The 22275-nt window shown below is 35.4% G+C and overlaps 3 protein-coding genes across 12 annotated transcripts in view; 2 read left to right on the top strand and 1 right to left on the bottom strand.

The window, feature by feature from the left end:
* The first annotated feature begins 218 nt into the window (after positions 1 to 218).
* Positions 219 to 3022, top strand: LOC108724234 (methylthioribose-1-phosphate isomerase). The gene is made up of 5 exons (XM_018450486.1): positions 219 to 839; positions 1515 to 1753; positions 1840 to 2048; positions 2130 to 2338; positions 2560 to 3022. The coding sequence occupies exons 1-5, from the start codon at positions 702 to 704 to the stop codon at positions 2854 to 2856; spliced, it is 1092 nt and encodes a 363-aa protein (XP_018305988.1). The 5' UTR covers positions 219 to 701; the 3' UTR covers positions 2857 to 3022.
* Positions 3023 to 3602: 580 nt separating this feature from the next.
* Positions 3603 to 22275, top strand: part of tmod (tropomodulin) — a 67112-nt gene continuing 48439 nt past the window's right edge. For 7 of the 10 annotated variants that reach the window (XR_001936689.1, XM_018450508.1, XM_018450505.1 and 4 more), the window contains exon 1: positions 3603 to 3997. Coding sequence is in view for 8 of the 10 variants with exons in the window: in XM_018450508.1 (XP_018306010.1) it covers positions 3821 to 3997 (177 nt within the window). In the remaining 2 variants the exon portion in view is untranslated. The remainder of the gene's footprint in view (positions 3998 to 22275) is intronic. The other 3 variants (XR_001936688.1, XM_018450509.1, XM_018450506.1) reach the window with 1 other exon arrangement.
* Positions 22222 to 22275, bottom strand: part of Fas1 (fasciclin 1 Fas1 domain-containing) — a 379369-nt gene continuing 379315 nt past the window's right edge. Inside the window, exon 18 of the mRNA XM_018450497.1 lies at positions 22222 to 22242. The gene's annotated coding sequence lies outside the window, so the exon portion shown is untranslated. The remainder of the gene's footprint in view (positions 22243 to 22275) is intronic.

Here is a 22275-nt window from a genome sequence, read left to right as displayed (position 1 = left end):
TAGTTTTGCAACTATCATAAGATTCTTTAATATGATAGATTTATACATTTAGATTTAGTGAGAAATTAATAACAATAAGAATCAATCATATTAAAGATGTAATTGTTAAACTACTCTTTTTTTGCTGTATGCAACTAATTAATAGCGATTTGTCTCCGTATAATTTTGACAGTAAACGATTCTATAGACACAAATATCTATCTTCCCGTATCAGGATTTATTCGCGTTTCTGTCAGCGCTGGATAGAATCAGTTCGCGGACAGAATGAGAGGCAATTCTGATCACAGAACGCGTTCGATTACTTCACAGCTGTCTTGAGCTGTGCCGAACTTTCAAAACGGATGAGCTGATGACAACCGCTTGTCGCTGCTATCAGAATTATGTAACGCGTTCGGTGATAACGTTACACGCTTTTCGGCTGTGAAGGGGTGAAGATGGCGATGTGTGGCGATGGAGAGGTGGGTGGGATGAAAATATTGGAGCACACGTGACGTAATCTCGTTCGTCAGATGGCGCCTGCTCGTTGGATGTTTCCGAATGTTTTCAACCTTAACCTAAAGAAGAAGGAGAGGAGCTCTCTGGGCGTAATGTAATTGTTCGCCGGCTCGGCTCCCAATTGTCACTCGTTCATTCAATAAATTCAGAGTCATTGTGAATTGCCCCCGTGACCGATCGCGATAGATCGTTATCATCAGCTCACGATGACGCTGCAAGCGATAAAATGGAGCAAGGCAGACGGCAAACTGGAGATCCTGGATCAAACGCTGCTGCCGGCAACGACCAGCTATGTCCAGGTCAAAGGTGTCAAGGATGGCTGGAATGCCATCAACAAGATGCAGGTATAAGAGCTTATTGTTAGAAAATAAATTTGAATGCAGGCAGTGCTTTGTCGAACTAAAAAAAGACTTTATTCTATAAAGCGGACGCAAAGTTTACAAAGGCTTGGTATCAACCATGTGTGTGAAACGTAGTCTCTCTCTCTCTCTCTCTCTCTATACTTTTAGCTGAACTTTAGCTTTGTAAATCAATAATATTATCAATACGAAAAGAAAAAATAAAATAAATTATTTAGTAGTGGTTTGTTTGAGTGAGAGGTAATTAAACATTCATCATTTATATGAAACATTTATCGTTTTTGTTTAATTAATTCCTAGCTAAAGTTGGCTCAAACTCTCTGATTAGGCTTGTTGAATTAAATACGAGTTGTAATTAATCTAAATAAAACATGTAAATATATCTATGAAAAATAAAATGATACATCACGTACATCATGGAGAATGTACTCGTAATATAACTTTAAGTCCCACATCTAAAAAAAGATCTCAAACTATATATTCTTTCCTGAATATTTATTCTATGTCAACTTTGCATTTTCTTTCTGTTACATTTTTCTTCTTTGTTGACTTACTTAGTATCGAACAAAATGTTATACAGTTGTGAATGTACATAAAATTTTAAAGTATACGTCATATAATTGGTTATATTTTACAGTAAATGTAATTCAATAACTACAGGTACGAGGCGCACCAGCCATAGCTATCGTGGGCTGCCTCAGTGTGGCGGTAGAGATCCTTCAACATCCAAACTATGATGACAAGAATGCTCTTTTTCGGGCTATCAAGGATAACATGAATTACCTGGTAACGGCACGTCCCACTGCAGTCAATATGAAAGAGGCAGCTGACTTCTTCACAGAAATGACAGATTATTTGTGTCACTCTGACGATTTCACGTTATCCCAGATGAAAGACGAGTACATTCTTATGATTTTATATTTTTAGAGAAAGATATGAGTAGTCTGATTTTTTAATTTACATTATCTTGAAACTTATGTTGTAGATTTATAGACCGAATGGATAAGATGCTGAGGGGCGATGTAAAGGACAATAAAGCAATCGGGAGATTTGGAGCGGACGAAATTCTACGCAATGTGCCTGAGGGAAGTTCTGTCAGGGTGCTCACCCATTGCAATACCGGGAGTCTCGCTACCGCGGGATATGGCACAGCTTTAGGCGTCATCAGATCTCTTCACGAGAGGGGAAGACTCGGTAAATATAATCTGTTTTCGAAAGCCTTATCTTGGCCGGGCGAATAAGAGACATTTCTCAATCGTTATCTATTTATTTCAGAACACGTTTATTGCACCGAGACAAGGCCATATAATCAAGGTGCACGTTTAACCGCTTATGAATTGGTACACGACAAGATACCAGCAACTCTAATTTGCGACGACATGGTCGCTGCGCTAATGAAAACGAAAGAGATCACCGCTGTTGTTGTAGGCGCAGACAGAGTCGCCGCAAATGGTGACACCGCAAATAAAATTGGAACTTATCAGGTAACTTATCAGTCCCGACTATCTTAATTCAAAATATTACAGATAGAATCACAAAAGATAATAATTGTTCTAAAAATGACTGGTTTACCTTCAATTATTCGGAATAGATAGGAAATTGTTAATTATTTCGATCGGAATTCATTCCAAACATTTTCAGAATACGTATCCAATATTTATGTGTACGAGATACACACTTACATAATTATTTCTATTGATTACAGATTGCAATTCTCGCCAAATATCACAATGTTCCTTTCTACGTGGCTGCACCACTGACGTCTATAGATTTAAAAATGTCCAATGGTGATCAGATAGTCATTGAGGAGCGGTCTGAACGAGAGATGACTCACATGAACGACAAGAGAATCGCAGCAGAGGGTATAACATGTTGGAATCCAGCATTCGATGTGACACCGGCGAGTTTAATCACAGGCATAATTATGAATATCTGCGTTTCTAAGCCATCAGATGGCTCAGATTTTATCCTCAAATATACTGATGTTATAATACGGTCTTGAAATTTAAAATATCTTTTATAAACACATACGTTCGCGAACGTTTATGTGGGTACATCAATTGTAAACATCAAGATGCATGATTAATTTAGTCTCAAGAAAAACAGTGTCACTGACAATAATTATATCATATAAGAGCTTAGGAAAGTCAAATTTATTGATTGTATAATTTAGTATTAGGTGTTTTTTTTTTATCAAATTTTTAAAGATTCATTATGACATTGTTATTATATTACGATGATGCCATTCCATATTGCAGCGTTAAGATACATTTTTATAGATTTATATTCTATCGAATAAGATTTTATTACACCTTTGCGAATATGATGTTCAAAGTACATGTGCCTTATAACGATAAGTGTATCATGGATTTAATGCGACATCAAATAATATCGCGTTGTATATTCAAAATTTGAATATTTAATTTTTTACAAGCTGTAAAATAGACAGACGTGATAGAGGTAAGCTCCTCAAATCTTTTAGTAACTATATTTTTATCCTCAAAAGCGATGGAATCCTCAAAAATCCTATCTATTCTCGAAGATGCGGTTCGACGTTTACCAAAATTCTTTCGACATAAGCTTCAGCTTTGAAATGTTGTCCACAAATGTCGTAATATAGCGCCAGTACGACGCGCGCGAGCTGCTGGGTTCCTGCGGGAAACCACAGGATTCTATTTTCGCCGTCGAAAGACGCGCGCGGGATCTCGTCTGCCGCGGGTTTCCACGGCGCGGTGCTTTAGTACTGCCAGCCTCGCTGCTCCGCGCGGAACTTGGACTCCCGGAATAGTCTCGCGGCGCTGTAAAACTTTATCGTCGAGCGCTAGCCGAAATCGGACCGATCTGGTGGACCGCGCGACAGGCAGGACGACTCGTGTTCGTCGCGCTTCTCGTAGCTCCCGTTTGCAGCGAAATCTCCACGGGGCTTTCTTAGATCGATTCGCTAGAGGCACGTTTCTTGTTCCTCGATGGAAGTGGACACGGAGAACGTCGCGATGGACGAAACGGACGCTCTAATGAGGGCCGACGACGGCGGCGGTGTCATCAGCAGTAACGTCAACGATGGAGCGCCCACCGTCGAGGAAACTTATGAGATTACCACCACCAGGCGTAAAACCATCCGCACCAGCTACAAGATCCAGGAGGTAAGTTGTTTGACGATGTGTATACACGACGATTGCCGTAATCATCGAGCTTCTTTCGTCGACACTGCAACGTGGGCGTCTTGTGTTGGGCGATCGTACACGAGGGATCTCGGGGAACGATGAGCTCAGCGCGTTTAGAAATAAAAGTGCAACTAGATAAAATAATTAACAGAAATTGAAAGAGAATTGACGATTTTCCGTGTAACAATTTAAAGATCTAATTCGATATAGTATGTTATTTTAATCCTGTCAATGCATGGGTACCCAATTTCGAAAAATTTTTATATTTTGTGTGAATTTCTTTATGACGCTTTAAATCCACACTCTTCGAACAATAAAGGACAGTCTTGCATAGATTTTATGTATAGTTTTCGATTATACATTTTTAGCGAAGATCTTGCGAACAAGTGAAAAATTATGCATTGGCAGAAAAATTAAGACAAATGTTAACCCTCCGCAGCATGAATTTTAATACTTTTCAGTAACAGGAATCTTTAAAAAACAGAGCAAATTTTTTATTGTTCCGAACGTTCCGGATTATATAAAAATTTGCACAAATTCTAGTATACTTGTCAAAGTTTTAATAATTAGTTTTTATACCATAAAATCGAAATGTATTTTACGTATATTTTTACAGATTTAAATTTATCTACCAAAATTCACATTTAAAATGTTCGATGGTGTCTTTAATTTAAAAATCCCAGTTGGTGGCGAAGGATTAAAATCTCAAGAGTTGTATTGAAAGATCTTAAACGGTCTCCAGGGGATCGATTTTTTTTCTCTCTATCTTGAAACGAGATGAAAATCACAAAAGTGAGCAAATTTACTAGGTGTTGATCAATGAAATTATAAATAGATACTCTAGTAAACTCGCTCACTTTTATAATTTTCATCTCGATTGAAATGCTCAATATTTTTATATAACTATTTTGCACACTGATATCTCCTTTAAACAATTCAAAACAATAGTTTGGAGATCAATAATATGTCAGCATAATATCTGACTAGAAAAAGTCTTTTAAATTGAATTCGGTGAACTGAGAAAAATAAATTTTTCTCAGTATAAATTAAGTAGATTATTTTATATATAAAACGAAAGAGGAAAAAGGATTTTAAATATTTTCGCTCTGTACTACGTCGAGTGTCTTACAATTTATTTTAACGCGTCGTACATTCTGGATATTATTGATATCGTTTAGTTATTTCGTACGATGGATTAGTTGTCCTAGAAGTAGCGAGTTAGTAAACTATTCCATCAGTGTTTATTATTCATATATGTCTTACATATATATATATATAGAGAGAGAGAGAGAGAGACAAACGCGAATGCAATGCAACTGCAATTCCCGCGCTGCAACGCAAAATTCGCTGGGCAAATGCGTAAGCATCACTGTGTACGTAATACGAATTGCCTAAACAGTGGGCCAACTACTGTTTATTTATTGTTCCAGCGGCCTCCGTGTTGTATTTCATCGATATACATATGTACATCTCGTTATTTAGCTCAGACGCAGATTACACGAAATTCACAAAATCGTTTCGCCGCGGCCGATTTTCGTACGATTCCGCGGTGTAATATATTTTCCGTTCGTCGAAGCGACGAAAGAGAGGATCCGCCGTCGCGATTGTCGTCCCACGTGAGACAAACGGTCGCGATCCTACGTCATTGTCAGGACGACGATTTTAGAACTGGCAACGAACTCGCTTCGAGCGCAGAAACGGCCGGCAACGTAAGCCCGCGGTAAATGAGCGGCAGACGACCGTCGTTCGCGATGGGAGCTTCTAATGAACGAACGCATTTGCGATTTACATCTTCCTGTTTCAGACGTGTCTCATGCGATCTCGTTATTTTTCTGTAAATTAGCGCTGCAAACAAATTCCTGTTTAATTAGAAAAAGAAATTTACCGAGAGAAATTACGAGATTTTTTTTGAAGATCCGCAGAACGGTATTAATTTTATGTTATTACAAACACGTGTCTCTGAATACAAAAGTCTGTAATTATCTAACTAAGAATACTTTACGTAGAATAAACTTTGCAAAAAGTGACTTGTGTTTATTTCTACAAATGCAAATTAACTTTGATTTCTGTTTAATTTATTCTTTATTTTTTCAGTTCTAAATTAGAACTGAAAAAGTAAAGAGTAAATTAAACAAAGATAATAATTCTATAATTTTAAAATTCTTAGAGATAATAATTCTTACAGATTAATTAGAACTTCTAATTGTAAGAATTAGAAAAAGATAAACAGTAAGTTAAATAGAGATTAAAGTTTCTACATTGGTAAAAATGGGCATTAGAAAAGAGAAGACATAGGAAAAAATGATTTTGTTGACGTATTAAAAAATTTATCTAGATACAGATTTGAAAATAATTTTGTTATATTATCAAAATAATTATGTAGAAATCTCAAGTATGATAAATGATTCTGCAAAAAGTTTTGGCATTCTAGCAACCAATTTGAGCGTCCTATATAATTATTTTCAGATTTATAGTTACTGCAGGGTTGCTCGTCATTCTTAAATTTTCTACATAATTGTTTTGATAGTTTAACAAAATTATTTCAGATCTGTATATAGCTAAATTTTTAGATATTTCAGCAAAATCGTTCTTCGCGTGTAGTTAAATTTTTAGATACTTTAGCAAACTGCCCTTTCCGTGCATATATCGATTATGACTATTAAAAAGCAGATTCGAAGCGTCAAAATGCAGATGTGACTGAAAACTGTCCACATATCAATGAGAATTGCAAAATTCTTGGCTTGAGTTCGAAAGTAGCTTTAACAGTGTTCCGCCGAATTAACAAAAGGACTCGTTAAGTGTGAATTATGTGAATGCTGTTGTGTTAAATGGACTAGGATTCAACTTAGATTTCAGTCCAAGTAAATAAGAGGGAAAACATTACGATAATCACGAAAAATTAGAAGCTGTTTTTAAGTGAAAGAGATTGCGCAGCAAAAGAGCGAAGATGGAAGTGATTCCGCCTTATTGTACGGGCATGATCGCGTAAACTCAATGATTGTTTTCCGCTTGTAACGCGATTAGTGGATACAAAGCTGCTACCACGATTCTACATTTAAACGAGAAACGGCGCTTCGTTAAAGCGGAGCGGCTAAATTGCAGTCCACTTTGTCGAGGACGACACGTGACGGCATAAATTTCACCGGCGATCTGCTTTCGTGAAAGCGACGATCTGTTTCCTCCGCGGCCTCTTGATGAAGACACTCGCTTTCCGAACACCCTGTTGCTACACGACCGAAGAAATTCAATCCGTGCAGCTAATTTTGAATTAGTGTGTGTTCTGCCAACTGCGTTTGTATGTTTCACGGCTTCACGTTATCAAATTTGGAAATAATGGAATTTATTTGGAAACAATGTAAAATATATATGAAATTATCATGGAAGAGTCGCATAAACGAGAAATTATTCGCTGAAAAATATGTCGTACATGCATAGGTTTCTTTCTTTTTAATCCTGCAATCTGGGTCTTTTTTGACACAAGTAAAATATAATAAAATACTTTCAAATTTTTCCGAAATAAAGAAAGATGGAATTCAGTTCCTTCTTCTAAAATAGTTGAGAAAATTATTTAATAATGTAATAGAAATGTTAAAAAGTAATCCTAAATTTTTCCACAATTTTTGAAAGCCTAGAACAGTAAAAAAAAGACTGGACAAAAAAGATTTATAAATTACAGATGGAGGAAGTAAAAATATATTTAATATCCATTTTTACCAAAGCAGATTTAATTTTAATTTCAGCTCAACTCTTTTTCTTTTTCTGATTATAAGAATTAGAAAAAGATGAAGAGTAAGTTGAACTGAAATTAAAGTTAATCTAGAAAGGGTATAAGACAATACTTTTATACGACATTGTGATTTTGAACACAAATAATTATTGTTATTTCTTCATATTAACTTTTCAATTTAAACGTTTGGAACGTGAAAAATTTTGGGACTTTGTGTATATCTCTAGGCTCAGTAACTCGACCAAGGCGAGCAATAATTTCTCGCGAGTGATCTATGATTTTTCGATGACCGTCCGTGGAATGGAAGATTGCCGAAGTCTCGTTTTGACCTCGGTGCTATTTTAAAAGTACATCAGCGTAACTCCTCGATCGTTCTATCCTGTAAAGCCTGCAGAAGCAGCGGGAGCAACCGATTTATCGAACAAATGGCTGGAAATCGATGCGCTACTTTTAAGTCGTGGACGCTGGCGCCGAGTCGTGTCTCTCGCTTTATAAATACGAGGAAATCTCAACGAGTATTTTCGCGTTATGAAATATTACCGGTTTCCGAACCCGACGTCGAATAAGTATGGGAACACTTGGGGGCGAAGTAAACATATAATATAAAATGATAGGCAGGTGAATACCGTCGACGAACGAAAATACTGTCGCGGCAAACGGAAAACGCGAATGGACATTTGCAAGGCTAAATGGATAAGGATTTTGAATTCTACGACAGAGTTTCGAATTTAATTGAATGTACGCATTTATTTAGCGACAAGGGACCAGCAACGGCGTTTTGCTCTCCGACAACACGTATTATAGAAGCAGAGAGACTTTCAGAGACGTTTTAACCGGTACGCCGAAGGCAAGCATAAAGTGAACGAATAAGCAGACGAGTTAGACGAGTTTATCCGTGACAGCTGTCGCGCAGAATATAACGCTAGCGAGAAACGTTAACAAATCATTCGGGCTCGTAAACGGAAAGGAAATCAATTTAAGCATCGCGCGACGTCGAAGTTCGAGGACGTTTGTTTCTGTAATTAACTCGGAACTTAAGTAAGGCCCCTTTCTACCAATATAGTTTAATTTTAATCTCGGTTTAACTAACTCTTCATCTTTTTCCAGTTCTGAAAATTAGAAAAAGATAAAGAGTAAGTTGAACTGAGATTAAAGTTAATCTACGTTGGTAGAAACGGGTCTAAGTCATTTTTGCTGGATTAGCTTACGCTGAATTTACGCGCGCAAATTTTCATCGCGATATTGTCATCAATTGATAGTCCAATTTTGATGGTCCAACAAAATTATTTTCAAATCTGTATCTAATTAAATTTTTATCTAAAAATACTAACTGAAGATACTTCAGCAAAATCGTTCGTTCCGTGTAAAATTGTATATGAAAGAATTAATCTTTAAATAAGAATTAAGATCCGACCGTGTAAATGTACAATATACATACGTTACAGAGCGCCAATGATCGATCAAAGTTAGATGTTATAAATACAATATCTATTCTTAATTTTTAAATTTTAATTATCTCAGACGTGACTGTGCGCCGAAACATTCGGACATTCCTATATATATGAAAATAATTCCCCTAAATTAATTCGGTAAGGAACTTATTGCGAAAAATATTACCTCAGCCAGGATTCGAATCTGGGATCTCTCGACTTTCCGGTGAATGTCTTTAATTAATCTTTAATTCTTATCATACAATAACGATCAGAAAAGTTTTTAATTGGACTAAGTATTGTCTGGCGTGTTACACTACGACACAAATTTCGGTATTTATATATATTGGGCTAATATGACTGTTAATTCAACGTATGAATTCTTCTAAGACTATCGGATTATTTATAGCATACGAATATCCTAAGTTCTAGATTTTAGTGTTACGACCCATACAGCACACTTTATCCCAAAGATGTTCCTGCGAACGTTCTCAGAACATTTGGATATTCTCAGGATGTTCTTCCGAATGTTTCTTGGATATCTGTGTTATATGGGTTGTATTAAAAGTCCTCTTATTTCCTCGTCGGATTTCTTGAAAGAAATAATCTTCAAGTAACCAAATAATAATCTATCATTAAAATTGAGGACAGGACTTCTGTAGAATGATATGTTTTTGAACTCACGTCGAACTTGTTGCTAAATCTATCTATATCTTGTCCGCTGACGAAAAGCAGAGACAACTCGAAAGCCAGATAGGATTATGGAAGAAACAGAAGAGAGAAAAGTTGAAGAGAGAAAATGAGAAAGAAAGAGAGAGAGGGGGAGGAAACGAGCTGCGTATAAACTCGGCGACGTGTTCTCGTAGTCCGCGAATTTGTACCGTAAATTGCTCGCTCTGTTTCTGACGTTCAATTAATCATCGTAATTCTAAGTTACCCACCCGACCAACGATACCAGTACTGGCAGCTGCTGAATTATTTTCGAGTTGCAGCTCCGCCCGATCTGAATGAGCTTTCTGTCTACCGTGTCTCACGGGAAAGCCGAGGAAAAGAATAAAAATATCCACGCTTCTAAGAATATCTAGACTTTGACGCCATTTTTTTTTGTAAAAACACATCTGACGCGAGATTAATAAGAGCTAAAAGTGAAGGCTGAACTGTTTTGTAAATAGTAAAATACGATAAAACACGCGGAAAAAGTTGGGTGGTAGACTGCTAAAATTTTTTGCTATTGTCATCAACGTTTAAGTGTTCTACATAATTATTTTGATGATCCAACAAAATTATTTTCAAATTTGTATCTAATTAAATTTTTATCTGAAAATACTAATTAAAGATAACTTCAGCAAAATCGTTCGTTCCGTTTAAAATTGTATGAAAGAATTAATTTTTGATTCTTATTATACAATAACAATCAGAATTATATTTTACGCGTTCGCTCATGTACCGATAAATATATCAGTATCTTGAAATCAATGAAAATCGCTAAACTGGAAAGAGGGTCAATTGCATGAGAAATTCGCGAGAATTGGTTGAACGGCCAAGAACGCCGAGGAGCAAGTTGTTTGCGAATCGACATTGGCATTTAACGTGATTTATCTCGATTTGCCGAAGGTTCCCGCATTTGGCGCACTACAATATCTTCGTCGTCTATCGGCTTGCCTGATAATGAAACGACTTCGGTCGGCGTCCCATCCCATTGTGACTCCATCTAGCTGGAGATTACTAAGGATACCTGTTGAACACCATTCACGGATTGAATCCCGCATTCACAGTTACATGCAACCCTGTTATTCTCCTCCATTATGAATACATGGCCGACTTACGGCTTGCGAGTCTGACTGCTATTAGGTCTGTTTGCGTTGCATGAAATTCTCAACAATTTTTGCACTTAGCATGAGATAAATATATATTCGAATGCTAAAAAGAGAAAGCAGAGATGTTGACTGCAAAAAGTGCGAGCAACGTGAACAGACCTATTGTTAATCGTGTCTGTGATCACACCAATACTGCAATGCAGTGCAAACTAGGCGCGCCGCAACCTACATCAGGTGTAAATGGAAACGGGAGCATTTCATGGGAACATTGGGAGATATCGCGATGAACACGGTTCGCACATCGTTTATCGTCGCACATCTGCGACATTAAATACAGCTGCGCCAAATCGCTGGAGCTATCAAGAATCGGCAGGGATTGCTTACCAAGAAATTACGATTTTGGGTATAATAATGGAAACGATAAAATACACAACATAGGGTTGCCACAAGTAAGAGAAATCAGGGAAGTCATAGAAAAGTCAGGGATTTAGCAAAATTTGCTGGAAAAATAAAGTGGCTGTAAAGAAGTTTAAAATATGCGTACATCACAGCCACGCAATTTTAATTACGCGCCTTCATGTGCTCTCACGGCTTGCGCTATCACTTGATAACGCGTGGTGGGGAGAAGAGTAGACATTTTGATGGTCCAATAAAATTATTTTTAGATCTGTATATATCTACACTGAAAAAAGTACTAAATTTTAATAAATATTTGTTTAAATAGTTCTAAGTAAATATTTGCTAAATATAAGCACATATTTATTTGATACAAGAACCATTAATTTAATTTAATCATCAAATTTATTGAGTAAATATTTATTTACTGTAAGTAAATGTTTACTTAGTACTATTCAAAGAAGTTTATATTTACTAAATTTTTTTTAGTGTAGCTAAATTTTCAAGTTACTTCAGCAAAATGTTACTTCCATGTACTTGATAAATTCGATCTTTTCTAATTTTTTGTGTCAAAATAATGATTAATATCGTAAGAATGTGTAATTCAAGCGTTTAGGGAAAACGTTTACGAGAGGATCGCGAGATTATCAGGATATTACCCGGAGATAAGAATGAAGGAGATGAGAAAACGCGCCGCGCGAGTTCGAAACTCTTGGCACGCTCAGCGGGGACTCGATAAAAATTCCTCTTCGCCTTGGGTCATCCGACCTTGCGCCTGCGAGGCCGTGAGGTGACGGTATTACAGTCTGCAATTAACGGCGCCGATAAAATCCTAGGCATCCACGCTATTCGAGTTCGGGAGGAAGTGCAAAGACGCGTCGTCCGCGTTCTCTGTCGCGCGATTGAGACGCAATCATTTTTTGCGAAATTATTACGAACGAGTTTATATAACAATATTGAACACGAAGGACAACTTCGACGTGTATCTCTTTTGAATCGAAGATACTAAAAGCGCCGCTGCCAAACGTTTTCATATCGTGACGCCACGACGCCAGGATCTATTTATCGAGTTCGCCCGATGCACTGTGCAGCTGACACCTCGTTTTCTCGCGTTTGCAACTGGCGGTGAGTGCTTCCGAAAATATTTTACTCGGTCGACGCATCGAGCCGACGGTCGTCGTCGTTCGGCCTTTAGTGCATTGATTTTTCGATGTATTACACTTAAGGGGATTCTAAAGTCGTCTGTTTTATTTTTCAAATAGGATAAAGCGGGGTAATTTGGATAGGATAATAGAAATTTTCAAATTGTATAAAAGGCCGCGTAATGTATTCAATCGAACGTACAAAACATGCATTTATTTACTGTAAGTAAATGTTTACTTAGTACTATTCAAAGAAATAAGTTTAAGATTTAATGTAATCTTTTTTTCAATCAGTGATGAGCTTGCACTTCAGGAAAAAATGTTTTGTTGCATGAATCAAAATTTTGTTGTAACAACAGAAATTTGGTTGAAATATACTGAACAAAAATTTTTGATAAAATGTACTGAACAAAATTGTAATTTTCCGTAAACTATATTTTTTAGTTAGTATAAACACATATTTTTGTTATTTACAAAGCAGAGAAATTATTTTGCAAAAGCAACTAAATTTTTTGTTGTATAAACAAAATATCTGGTTGCTGTTAAAAATGTCTCAACTAAACAGTTTTACTGAAAGCACTAAATTTTTTTCCTAGTGTAGAATTAATAGGTCTATAAGATATCTAATATGAAAGATTAGTTAGAAAACTTGTATATATATGTATGCGTGCGAGATTGATGTAATAGTGATGTGTCAATGACACATAAGTCGTATATGTGTCGATTCTACTGAATCGATGAAACAAACGACTTTGATCCTCTCAAATCTTGGCGAGTGCGTCGTTTATAATGCAATGACGGTATATCGGTAGATGTCGACGCGACGGTGAATATCGACTCCGTTCCGGGTGCAACAGGTCGAAATGAAGTGACTCGTCGAATCTGCCATCTCTTCGTCGGAACCTATAAATAATCCACGACGGTGACGTAGGATTGCGGCACACTTGGCGAACGACGTCAGAGTTACAATCGCGAGCGAGCAAGTTGCAGGCGTTATAAATTAATTTTACACTTTACAGCTGATATATTTTTAAAGCACACTCGACGCTCGAAAAGTAACGGCGTGGGTTGGCGACGATCGCGCGAAAGGAGAATGGTAAGTTTTGGCTGTTTCCCGGCCAAAATGAAATAGTTCCTAGACGTACAAATGTTTATCATGGGGAATGTCAGGAACATGGAAGAAATCAGGACTTTGGATGGTTCAAACAAAATTATTTTCACATCTGTATCTAGCTAAATTTTTAGATATTTCAGCAAAACCATTCTTTCCGTGTATGATTTGCATATCTCGAAATTTTTACATTTTGGCCGAGAAACAGTTAAAACTTAATATCTTCCTTTCTGATTTGATCCCCTCAGATTTTGTATCAATCAGAATCTCAGTTTTGTTAAATAAAATTCTAGTAATTTTAATCAAAAAGTTCTGATTTGTCCATTTTCAATCAGAATTATAATTAATCTAACCAGACGTTTTTCTCATCGCGCGAATCGTCTTTTGCAACTTTTCTTAATTTGTCATGATGAAAGTTTCTTTCTCTGAAATGTCTCGACTTTTCATTCGAGTTCTAATAGAGATATTAAATTCTCAAGTTTATTAAAGGATACTTTTAGAGCATTCGTGAAAAAGGGCGGATTCGTTGAACCCGCCTGTCGTAAAGAGAAGAGTAATTCTGAATGAAATGCGCCACTTGGCAAAGAGCGTAACGATGCGCTAAACGGATTCATGTACGAACAGAGTTGCTACGCTGCGACATAACGTGACACCAAGAACGTAACGCCAAGAATCAAGTTAACTCGTTCCGCTCGTGCGTCTAGCTTTCACGAATACTTCGTGTAAAGTATAATGTCTCTTCGTAACTGATTACATCATTCGTATGCAGAAATCTAACTTCATCTACCAATTAGTCAAACATTATTCACATGAGGATTATGATAGCAATAATGAAATCTTGAAATTTTCACTTCCAATTCGCTAATCACTCTTGACACTTTGATTTTCTGTTGACACTTTGATTAATACGTATTTTCCTTGAGGTCTCTTCTTCTCAAACAGCAAAATATAAATCTTGAAATTGGCTCTCTAATTTAAAAACAATAATCAAACAAGGCGAATGAGCGCCATTAACAAAGCGCAAATACAGTAATGAAGAGTGTTTTCCTCCTTTATTGGATTATATGTATACGTGGCATCAATAATTGAACATTTGACAATCATTGATGTCATCCTATGAATAATTATATTTACGCTTTATTAACCACGCTGTATTCTCATTTGCTTTGAGTTAAATTTATTCCCTTTTTTCCTTATTTATCCCTTTTTTCTTCTTCTTTAAGGTTCGATTTCACAATATATGGTAACCTAAAGATTAAAAGTAACCAAGAAATTCATGAATGAATTTCATTGATAAATCTGTTGGTAACCTTTAATCTTTAGGTAACCATATATTGTAAAAATAGGTCTAAGTGGATTTCTGATTCCAAGAATCATAGTATCATGAAATTTTGATGCGTTAAAGTACCAGACCTCCTGTAGACGTCAAAATCCAGTATAAAACCAAATATCTATACTGAAAAAAACTAAATTTTAATACTTATTTGTTCGAATAGTTCTAAGTAATATTTAGTAAATATAAACAATATTTGTTTGATGCAAAAACCATTAATTTGATTTAACTATCATTTTTTATTAAATATTTATTTACTGTAAGTAAATGTTTACTTACAGTCCTAAGTAACTTCAAAGAAATAATAAAATTTAGTAATTTTTTTCAATGTATCTTTTTACCTTTGAAGCTATCGATTTGTAAAATCCACGAAAGTTCTATGAATGTCGTTCAACTTACTTTATCGATATTCAGTCTGTAAAATCCACGACATGTTCTATGAATGTCGTTCAACTTACTTCATCGACTGTTATATTAGCGTACCATCGTTCGACGGTAATATGTCCCTTTCAATTCCTGTGAACGGACATTTGGCAGTTGTACCGATAAACCTGCTTTTCGGCGAGACAGGTTTGCCGAATATTTTCTGGCAGCGAGATAAATCGACGGTGATAGACTCCGCGCGTTTCAACGACTTTCTGTCGGTGAATTCGCGACCATCCGCATCACCGATCGAGAGTCAGATCGTGCGGAATTACGCGCACGTCAGGTTTCGTCCAGAAGCAATTTCGTATCGTATAACGAATGAGTGCGCGTTCCGGCTTCCGTCTCGCTTTCTGGTCGATGCCTACGGCGCGTTTAATTAGCGAGGGCACAGGCACCGCCGGTCGAGTCGGTCATCCCGATCTCGAAATAGATCGAGTTCTCGCCCGTCTCGCCTGTCCACGGATCACCCCGCGATACTGACCCTTTGCTGCTCGTTTTCACGCCCGTGCGATTATCTCGCCGTGGCTTTGTCATGCCATTCGACGGAGTGATTTCGAGCGAGCCTTGGGCGAGCTTCAACCACTCGTGAACCTTTACCCTTAAAATGCCGAACTCGGCGTGCCCAGGGAACGCGAGTAACGTTCATCGAGCCGATCGAGCCGATCGAGCCGATCGAGCCATGCCGATGATTTTTTCGAAATGACTTCGAAAAGAATGGGCGTTTCTTAGTCTAAATAAAGAGCCACTATTACACGGAAAGGAAGGTTCTGCTAAAGTATCTAAAAATTTAGTTAGATGCAGTTTTGAAAATAATTTTGTTAAACCATCAAAATAATTATGGAAATAATAGGACGTTAAAGTTGATTGCTAGAATTTCAAAACTTTTTGCAGCATTACTCATTATGCTTGAGTGTCTTACATAATTATTTTGATGGTTTAACAAAATTATTTTCAAATTTATATCTATAGCTAAATTTTTAGATACTTCAGAAAAATTATTTGTTCCAAATAATAACTTTTTGCTGCAATTAATGTAATAATTAATTTCTGACATTTTTTATTTTATAATAGCTCAAGAATTATAATAAATGTAATAAATGTACGCAAAAAGATTTGAGATTTTTAAAGTGCCATGAAAGCGTCGCAAGGAAACTTTGTGTTAAATACACACAGAAAAATATCATTTTATTGCTAAGAAAAGTGATTACTCAATTTACTTCTTTCCTTTTAAATAACAATCACATTTAACAAAAAAATATTTTCTTGATAATAAACTTAAAATATATTTACTTAAGGATGTATCTGATCTATTCCAAAAATAGTACCAAATTGATGAAACTTCGGGAAACTCTTCCTTTGTAATGTTTTAAAACGTGGAATAATTTCAGCGAAACTTTTTCACCAGGCTTATTAAGGAATAAGAATGATAAATATGTATATGAAGTAATAAATAATAATTACAATCTTCCTACATATGTTACAAGTGCTGTGACATGAGGCACATATTTCATGTAATGCGTTTATTGCATTTAGTGCACTGAATTTAATCTGTGTACTTTGTATGCTTTGGACATAAATCCCGCCCGCTAAAAATGCCGTATATCCCAAATAGGTGGGATATACAAGTTAAACTACTCAAGTCACAGACTAAACAAAGAATACGAAATCAAAGCACTTATATTTTGCTATATAACATGCTTTACTTTTAATCCTCTACACGTATGTATCACAAAATGACCACTAAGTCTTTTACATGCCCTCAGTAATCGTTTTATGTAGATTATAATTTATGATAGCGCTATTTATTACAGTGACAAATCGATTCAACTAACAATAATTTCAGTAATATTAGTAAGAAGCTGAAATCATAACTCAATACTAATATAATATAAAGGCATGTAACAGCGTAATTGCGAAAAAATTATCCTCACTCCTTCTATTTTTCTGGCTTTTGCGGCGTAAATCCCAGCGCGGCGTATTTAACGGAGTTATCCTAATAAGCAAATTGAATTTGTTTCAAAATTAATAATCTTGATTGATGTTAAACTAGAATTCAGAATATATCTTGAATAAATTTAATGCTTGTGATGAACTTATGACAGATTTACGGATATAAACTTTTTAAATACTTAAAATAATTATTATTTCCTATACAGTATTTTTCGGAAAATGGTTGTATAGCACAGACAATATGATGTTGGCTAAATAATTCATGTGAAAAAAATCGAATTCGTGATAATTAAAACTGGAGACAGCATAATTGAACGCCGTAATTAACCAAAAGCCATTTTTTATTATCGCGGTTGCATCGTTCGGTGCTTCATTTGAAATGTTTGACAGAACTGCCACAGGCGAGAAAATTGAAAGAAAAATCAATATATTGTCAAATTAATAATTCTTGTCCGCTGAGGTCAACAAACTTGTCGCGCCTAAGGACAAGAAATCAATCAAAATACCTGGAGAGGGCTTGATTGACATTACGTTAATTCGTGCACGTGTCGATAAGTACTGCACATCTCATTGAACAATTGTTTATGCTAATAATTAATATAATTTAATTCGGACTAAGATCTTGAGATACAAGAAATATGGATTCCAACAGGACAAGCGTAATCTCAGAAGATCCAAGATTATTATATTTTTATTGTCTCACATATTTAAAATAAAAGAATATATTTTCCTGTTCGTAAATTTTCCAAGTCCTAACAATATCCTTCACTCGTTTAGACGTGAAAGATCTAGGAGGAAGATTTACAGAAGATAAACAAAATAATATGACCAAATTTAAGATATATTTTTCGAAGATATATTTTTCGAATGTACTTTCGTGTCTTGCGCGCGTCAAAGGCTGTCAACGGGTCCTCTACGAGGTGGTCGATGACATCCCGTGGGAAACACAGTCAGGCAAGGCAGAATCAAGAGCTGATTGAGGAAGGTCCGCGTTCTCCGCTGAAGATCCAGGATTTTCTTCGCTATAGCGGAAGAGAAAACACTCGGACTCATCGTATGTTGTCACTGACGTAAGGCCGGACAACGGAAGGGAGCAACGGACTTAAAAATAACGCTACTTGAAGCAACCGCGTCGGTGGAAAATTTTCTCTCTTGATTTCGAGATACAGAACAGTATCCGGCTTGCGATGAGTTCCGTCTGTTTCAAAACAAGAATAGTCCTCACAGAGAACGCTAAAAAATATGTATCATAATAGCGAAATTTTATTTTAAAAAATCTCTTTCGATTTCAATTCTATTTATGAAGGGATATTAACATATAGAGATATTAATATATAGACAATGTAATTTCGAAACTTATTACAAGATATGCATATAAGTATCAATTTTACATATAACTATACTGAGAAGAAAAAGTTGCTGTTTCAAAAAAATATTAGTTGATTGAACTAAATATAGCGGTCATGAATTGATGTTAAATAAACAGAAAGAACGATTTTGCTAAAGTATCTAAAAATTTAACTAGATACACACACAGATCTGAAAATAATTTTGTTAAATTATTATAATAATTACATAGGACGTTTAAGCATACAGAAAATGCTGCAAAAAATTTTGATATTCTAGCAACCAGCTTGTGCATCCTATATAATTATTTTGATGGTCTAACAAAATTATTTTCAGATCTGTATTTAATTAAGTTTTAAAATACACGGAAAAAATTATTTTGCTGAATTATGTAAAAATTGAAATAGATACCAATCTAAAAATAATTTTGTTGGACTATCAAAATTATTATATAGAACAATCAAACATAATCAGCAATGTTGTAAAAGATGTTGGCAATGTAGCAACCAAGTCGTACAAAATTATTTTGATGATCTAACAAAGTTTATTTTCTGATCTGTACGCTATTAAAAATAAAACGTTAATTTTAACTTAGAGATGTATAGTGGACTTTTTTCTGAGACATACAAAAATGTTAAAATTAATACTTTTTTATACAAAAATGATAATTTTAACATTTTTGCATGTATCAGAAAGATCACTATAGGTTTTTGAATAAAATATTAATTTTAACTTAAACATTTTATTCTTAACAGTACATTTAATTAAATTTTTTAATGTTTCAGTAAAACCATTCTTTCCATGTACTTTAACAAAACCGTTCTTTGGTGTAGATAATGAGAATTTCAATACGAAGCAAGCTCGCGTAAATTGCAAATTGATTTGGTATCGTGAACAAAGGCTAACGCAATTAGCAGTGCAAATTGTCTTGCATGAGGAAGTATTATTCTGCGCTGATAATTTTATCGTCTGTTTGGCGAAGCGGCAACCGCATCAGCAGTACCAAACGGTACGTTCGAATCGTTTGTTATTTGCATTCATCCTGGAGTGATTAATTATATTCTGTAATTAGTGTCGCATTCTCTGGATTGTTCTCCCGTTGCTCGAAAAGCTAGACTCAGTCAACGAGAATTATGTGTCCACAATTGCCTCGAAAGCACACTACCCTCTTCGATGTAGCGATTTCCTTCGTAATTCGGCGCACGCAAATTTTCGCAGATACGTTTAATCGTATCGCAACCGTATATATTCTTTGTGAAAAGAAAACTTCTCTAAAATTAGATTCACCACGCGGAAGCATGGTTTCAGACCGCACATCTATTTTGAACGTTAACAGATGAGTCGATCAATCGCACGTGTCACAACGAGAATATCCTCCGAGTAAAATTCGCACTTTCGGTTTGCGGCTCTTCATATGCAATTGCAAACTGTCGCTTTCGTAATTTAACGCATGCAGTTCCGATAATTTCTGTCCGTTTTCATCTTCCCGCGGAAATGTAAATGTCTATTCGAGCGACAATTGTGCGCAGATTGACGGTTAATTTTAATTACGCTTCGTGATTTTCGTAAAAGGAACGTTCGAAAGCTCGATACATTAATATGTTTAGCAGGATAAAAGTAGATTTAATCAAATACAATTTTTGTTATTAAGTGAAAATCAACTGCGAGAAATACTTAATACATATTTAATTAAGCGAAGAGGGCCATATTCGGTCAAGGCGGGTCATGGTGCCTAATAATATTTTTATGTGAATTTTACAATTTCCAGTATCAAAATTTTCTAGCTCGAAATTGTAACGCAAATAATGAAATCGGTAAAAAGTAATTGCTCGTGTTTTGACCTTTCTATCAATTTTATTATCTGCATTGCAATTTTAATTGTTCATATTTTTACCTTTCTATCAATTTTATTATTTCCAACTGCACGCCGATTATTTATCAGTTTTGAAACGCAGTCTTAAACTGAACCTGGATTATGTAATATTACAAATTAAATTGATAGTCAATTTTTACTGATACTAACAAGTATCTTTAAAACACATACATGATAAAGAATTTATTGCAGTAAATAATTTTTATTATCTAAAACTAATTTAGATAAAATCTAATTTCTCGAAGAGGAAGTTGCTTTTAAGGACCTGAGATTTAAGGGGGAACACCAGGGTGACGGCCAAAAAGAAAGGTATACATTTATGAAGTTATTAAAAAAAATTCCTTTTTATCCTGTATATAGTTAACTTAATCATTTATATATATCATATAATTTTTAGGAATTGGACGATTATATATATTGTTCAAATTCTATCCTAACATACAATATTATTAATCAGACTTTAACTGCAAGGATTATACTGATTACCCCAAGGATAGGGGGGGATATACTGTTCAAAGGACTTATATCAACTTCTTTATTTTGATTTTTAGACATAAATAATTTTTTAATTTTTAGAATAATATAAAAAATCGATTTTTTTAACCCGTCACAGTGGTGTTCTCCTTTAAGAATAAGGATACAAATTTTGAATATGTACAAATTTGAATATGTTAAGATTTAAGGATACAAATTAAGAATATGTTAATTAGAACATTATTTTCACGAACACGAAAATTTGCTCTACGTTTCTAAATCAGTTCATGTTCATTTTATACTTGCATCGCAGTGCGGAGAATAATTCGATTCTTTCAACACAAAAAGGAAACCCTGTTAAAGGCGGAATTGCTTGTTTTCGTTCGCGATTGTTGTCCGACGTTTCAACGCATATTGAAACTGAAAATTCGCACGGATGATCATCGGGCAATTGACGTGCGAAATTAGCTCTTTAATCGCGCAGGTGATATCCCTGCGGCACCAAAGAGAAACGTTTAATCCTCGTCGCATAAATTATTTTCCGAAATAGAACCGATCAATTTAACTTTCATGTTATGCATGTCTGGCAATGGTCTCTAAATGCGAGAGAAATTTGCACAATATACCAGTGTCCAAATGATGCTTCCGTTGATTTAATTATATATCTCTCTTGCAAAGTATAAAATATGAAAGAAAGCGCGATAGAAATATGGAAATACAAATATTAACAATACATTTTACTGAGAATTCAAATTATATTAGATCTATGTACATATTTTAAGTTTGTATTACATAAGTACTTATATTTTTTCTATTTATGTATGTATCTCGATCTTTTCTCTAAATATCTAATTCATTTATTTAAAAATATGATTGTACTCTACCTGTTACGTAATTAATTCGTCTTAGCGAATTATTTTTTTTTGTTAATTTTATAACAAACTTGTTTTTATTGGCATTAATTACATTATTAAGTAATCAGCCGCTTCTCTTCTTTGAGTTCCGGAAAGTTTTCCCAGGTCGAAAGCTTCTCTGACAGCTCGACGACCGAAGGTAAAATCGAGCACAGTATCTTCTTTGTTCAAAGCGATACGAGCTTGGCAAGCTTTCGCACCATCTGACGGTTCTTCCGGAAGAGTTTTCGCACGAATAGCTTTTAAGCTTCGTGCAAGAGCTTTCAAATGGTATCGCCATCTACCTATAACATACAGAACAGATATTGCTGTATTAT

This window comes from Mycetomoellerius zeteki, unplaced genomic scaffold (genome assembly GCF_001594055.1).
Source record: "Mycetomoellerius zeteki isolate Tzet28-1 unplaced genomic scaffold, Tzet1.0 scaffold285, whole genome shotgun sequence".
NCBI lineage: Eukaryota > Metazoa > Arthropoda > Insecta > Hymenoptera > Formicidae > Mycetomoellerius > Mycetomoellerius zeteki.
Note: the sequence above shows the minus strand (reverse complement) of the source record. Positions and strands in the feature narration are given on the sequence as shown.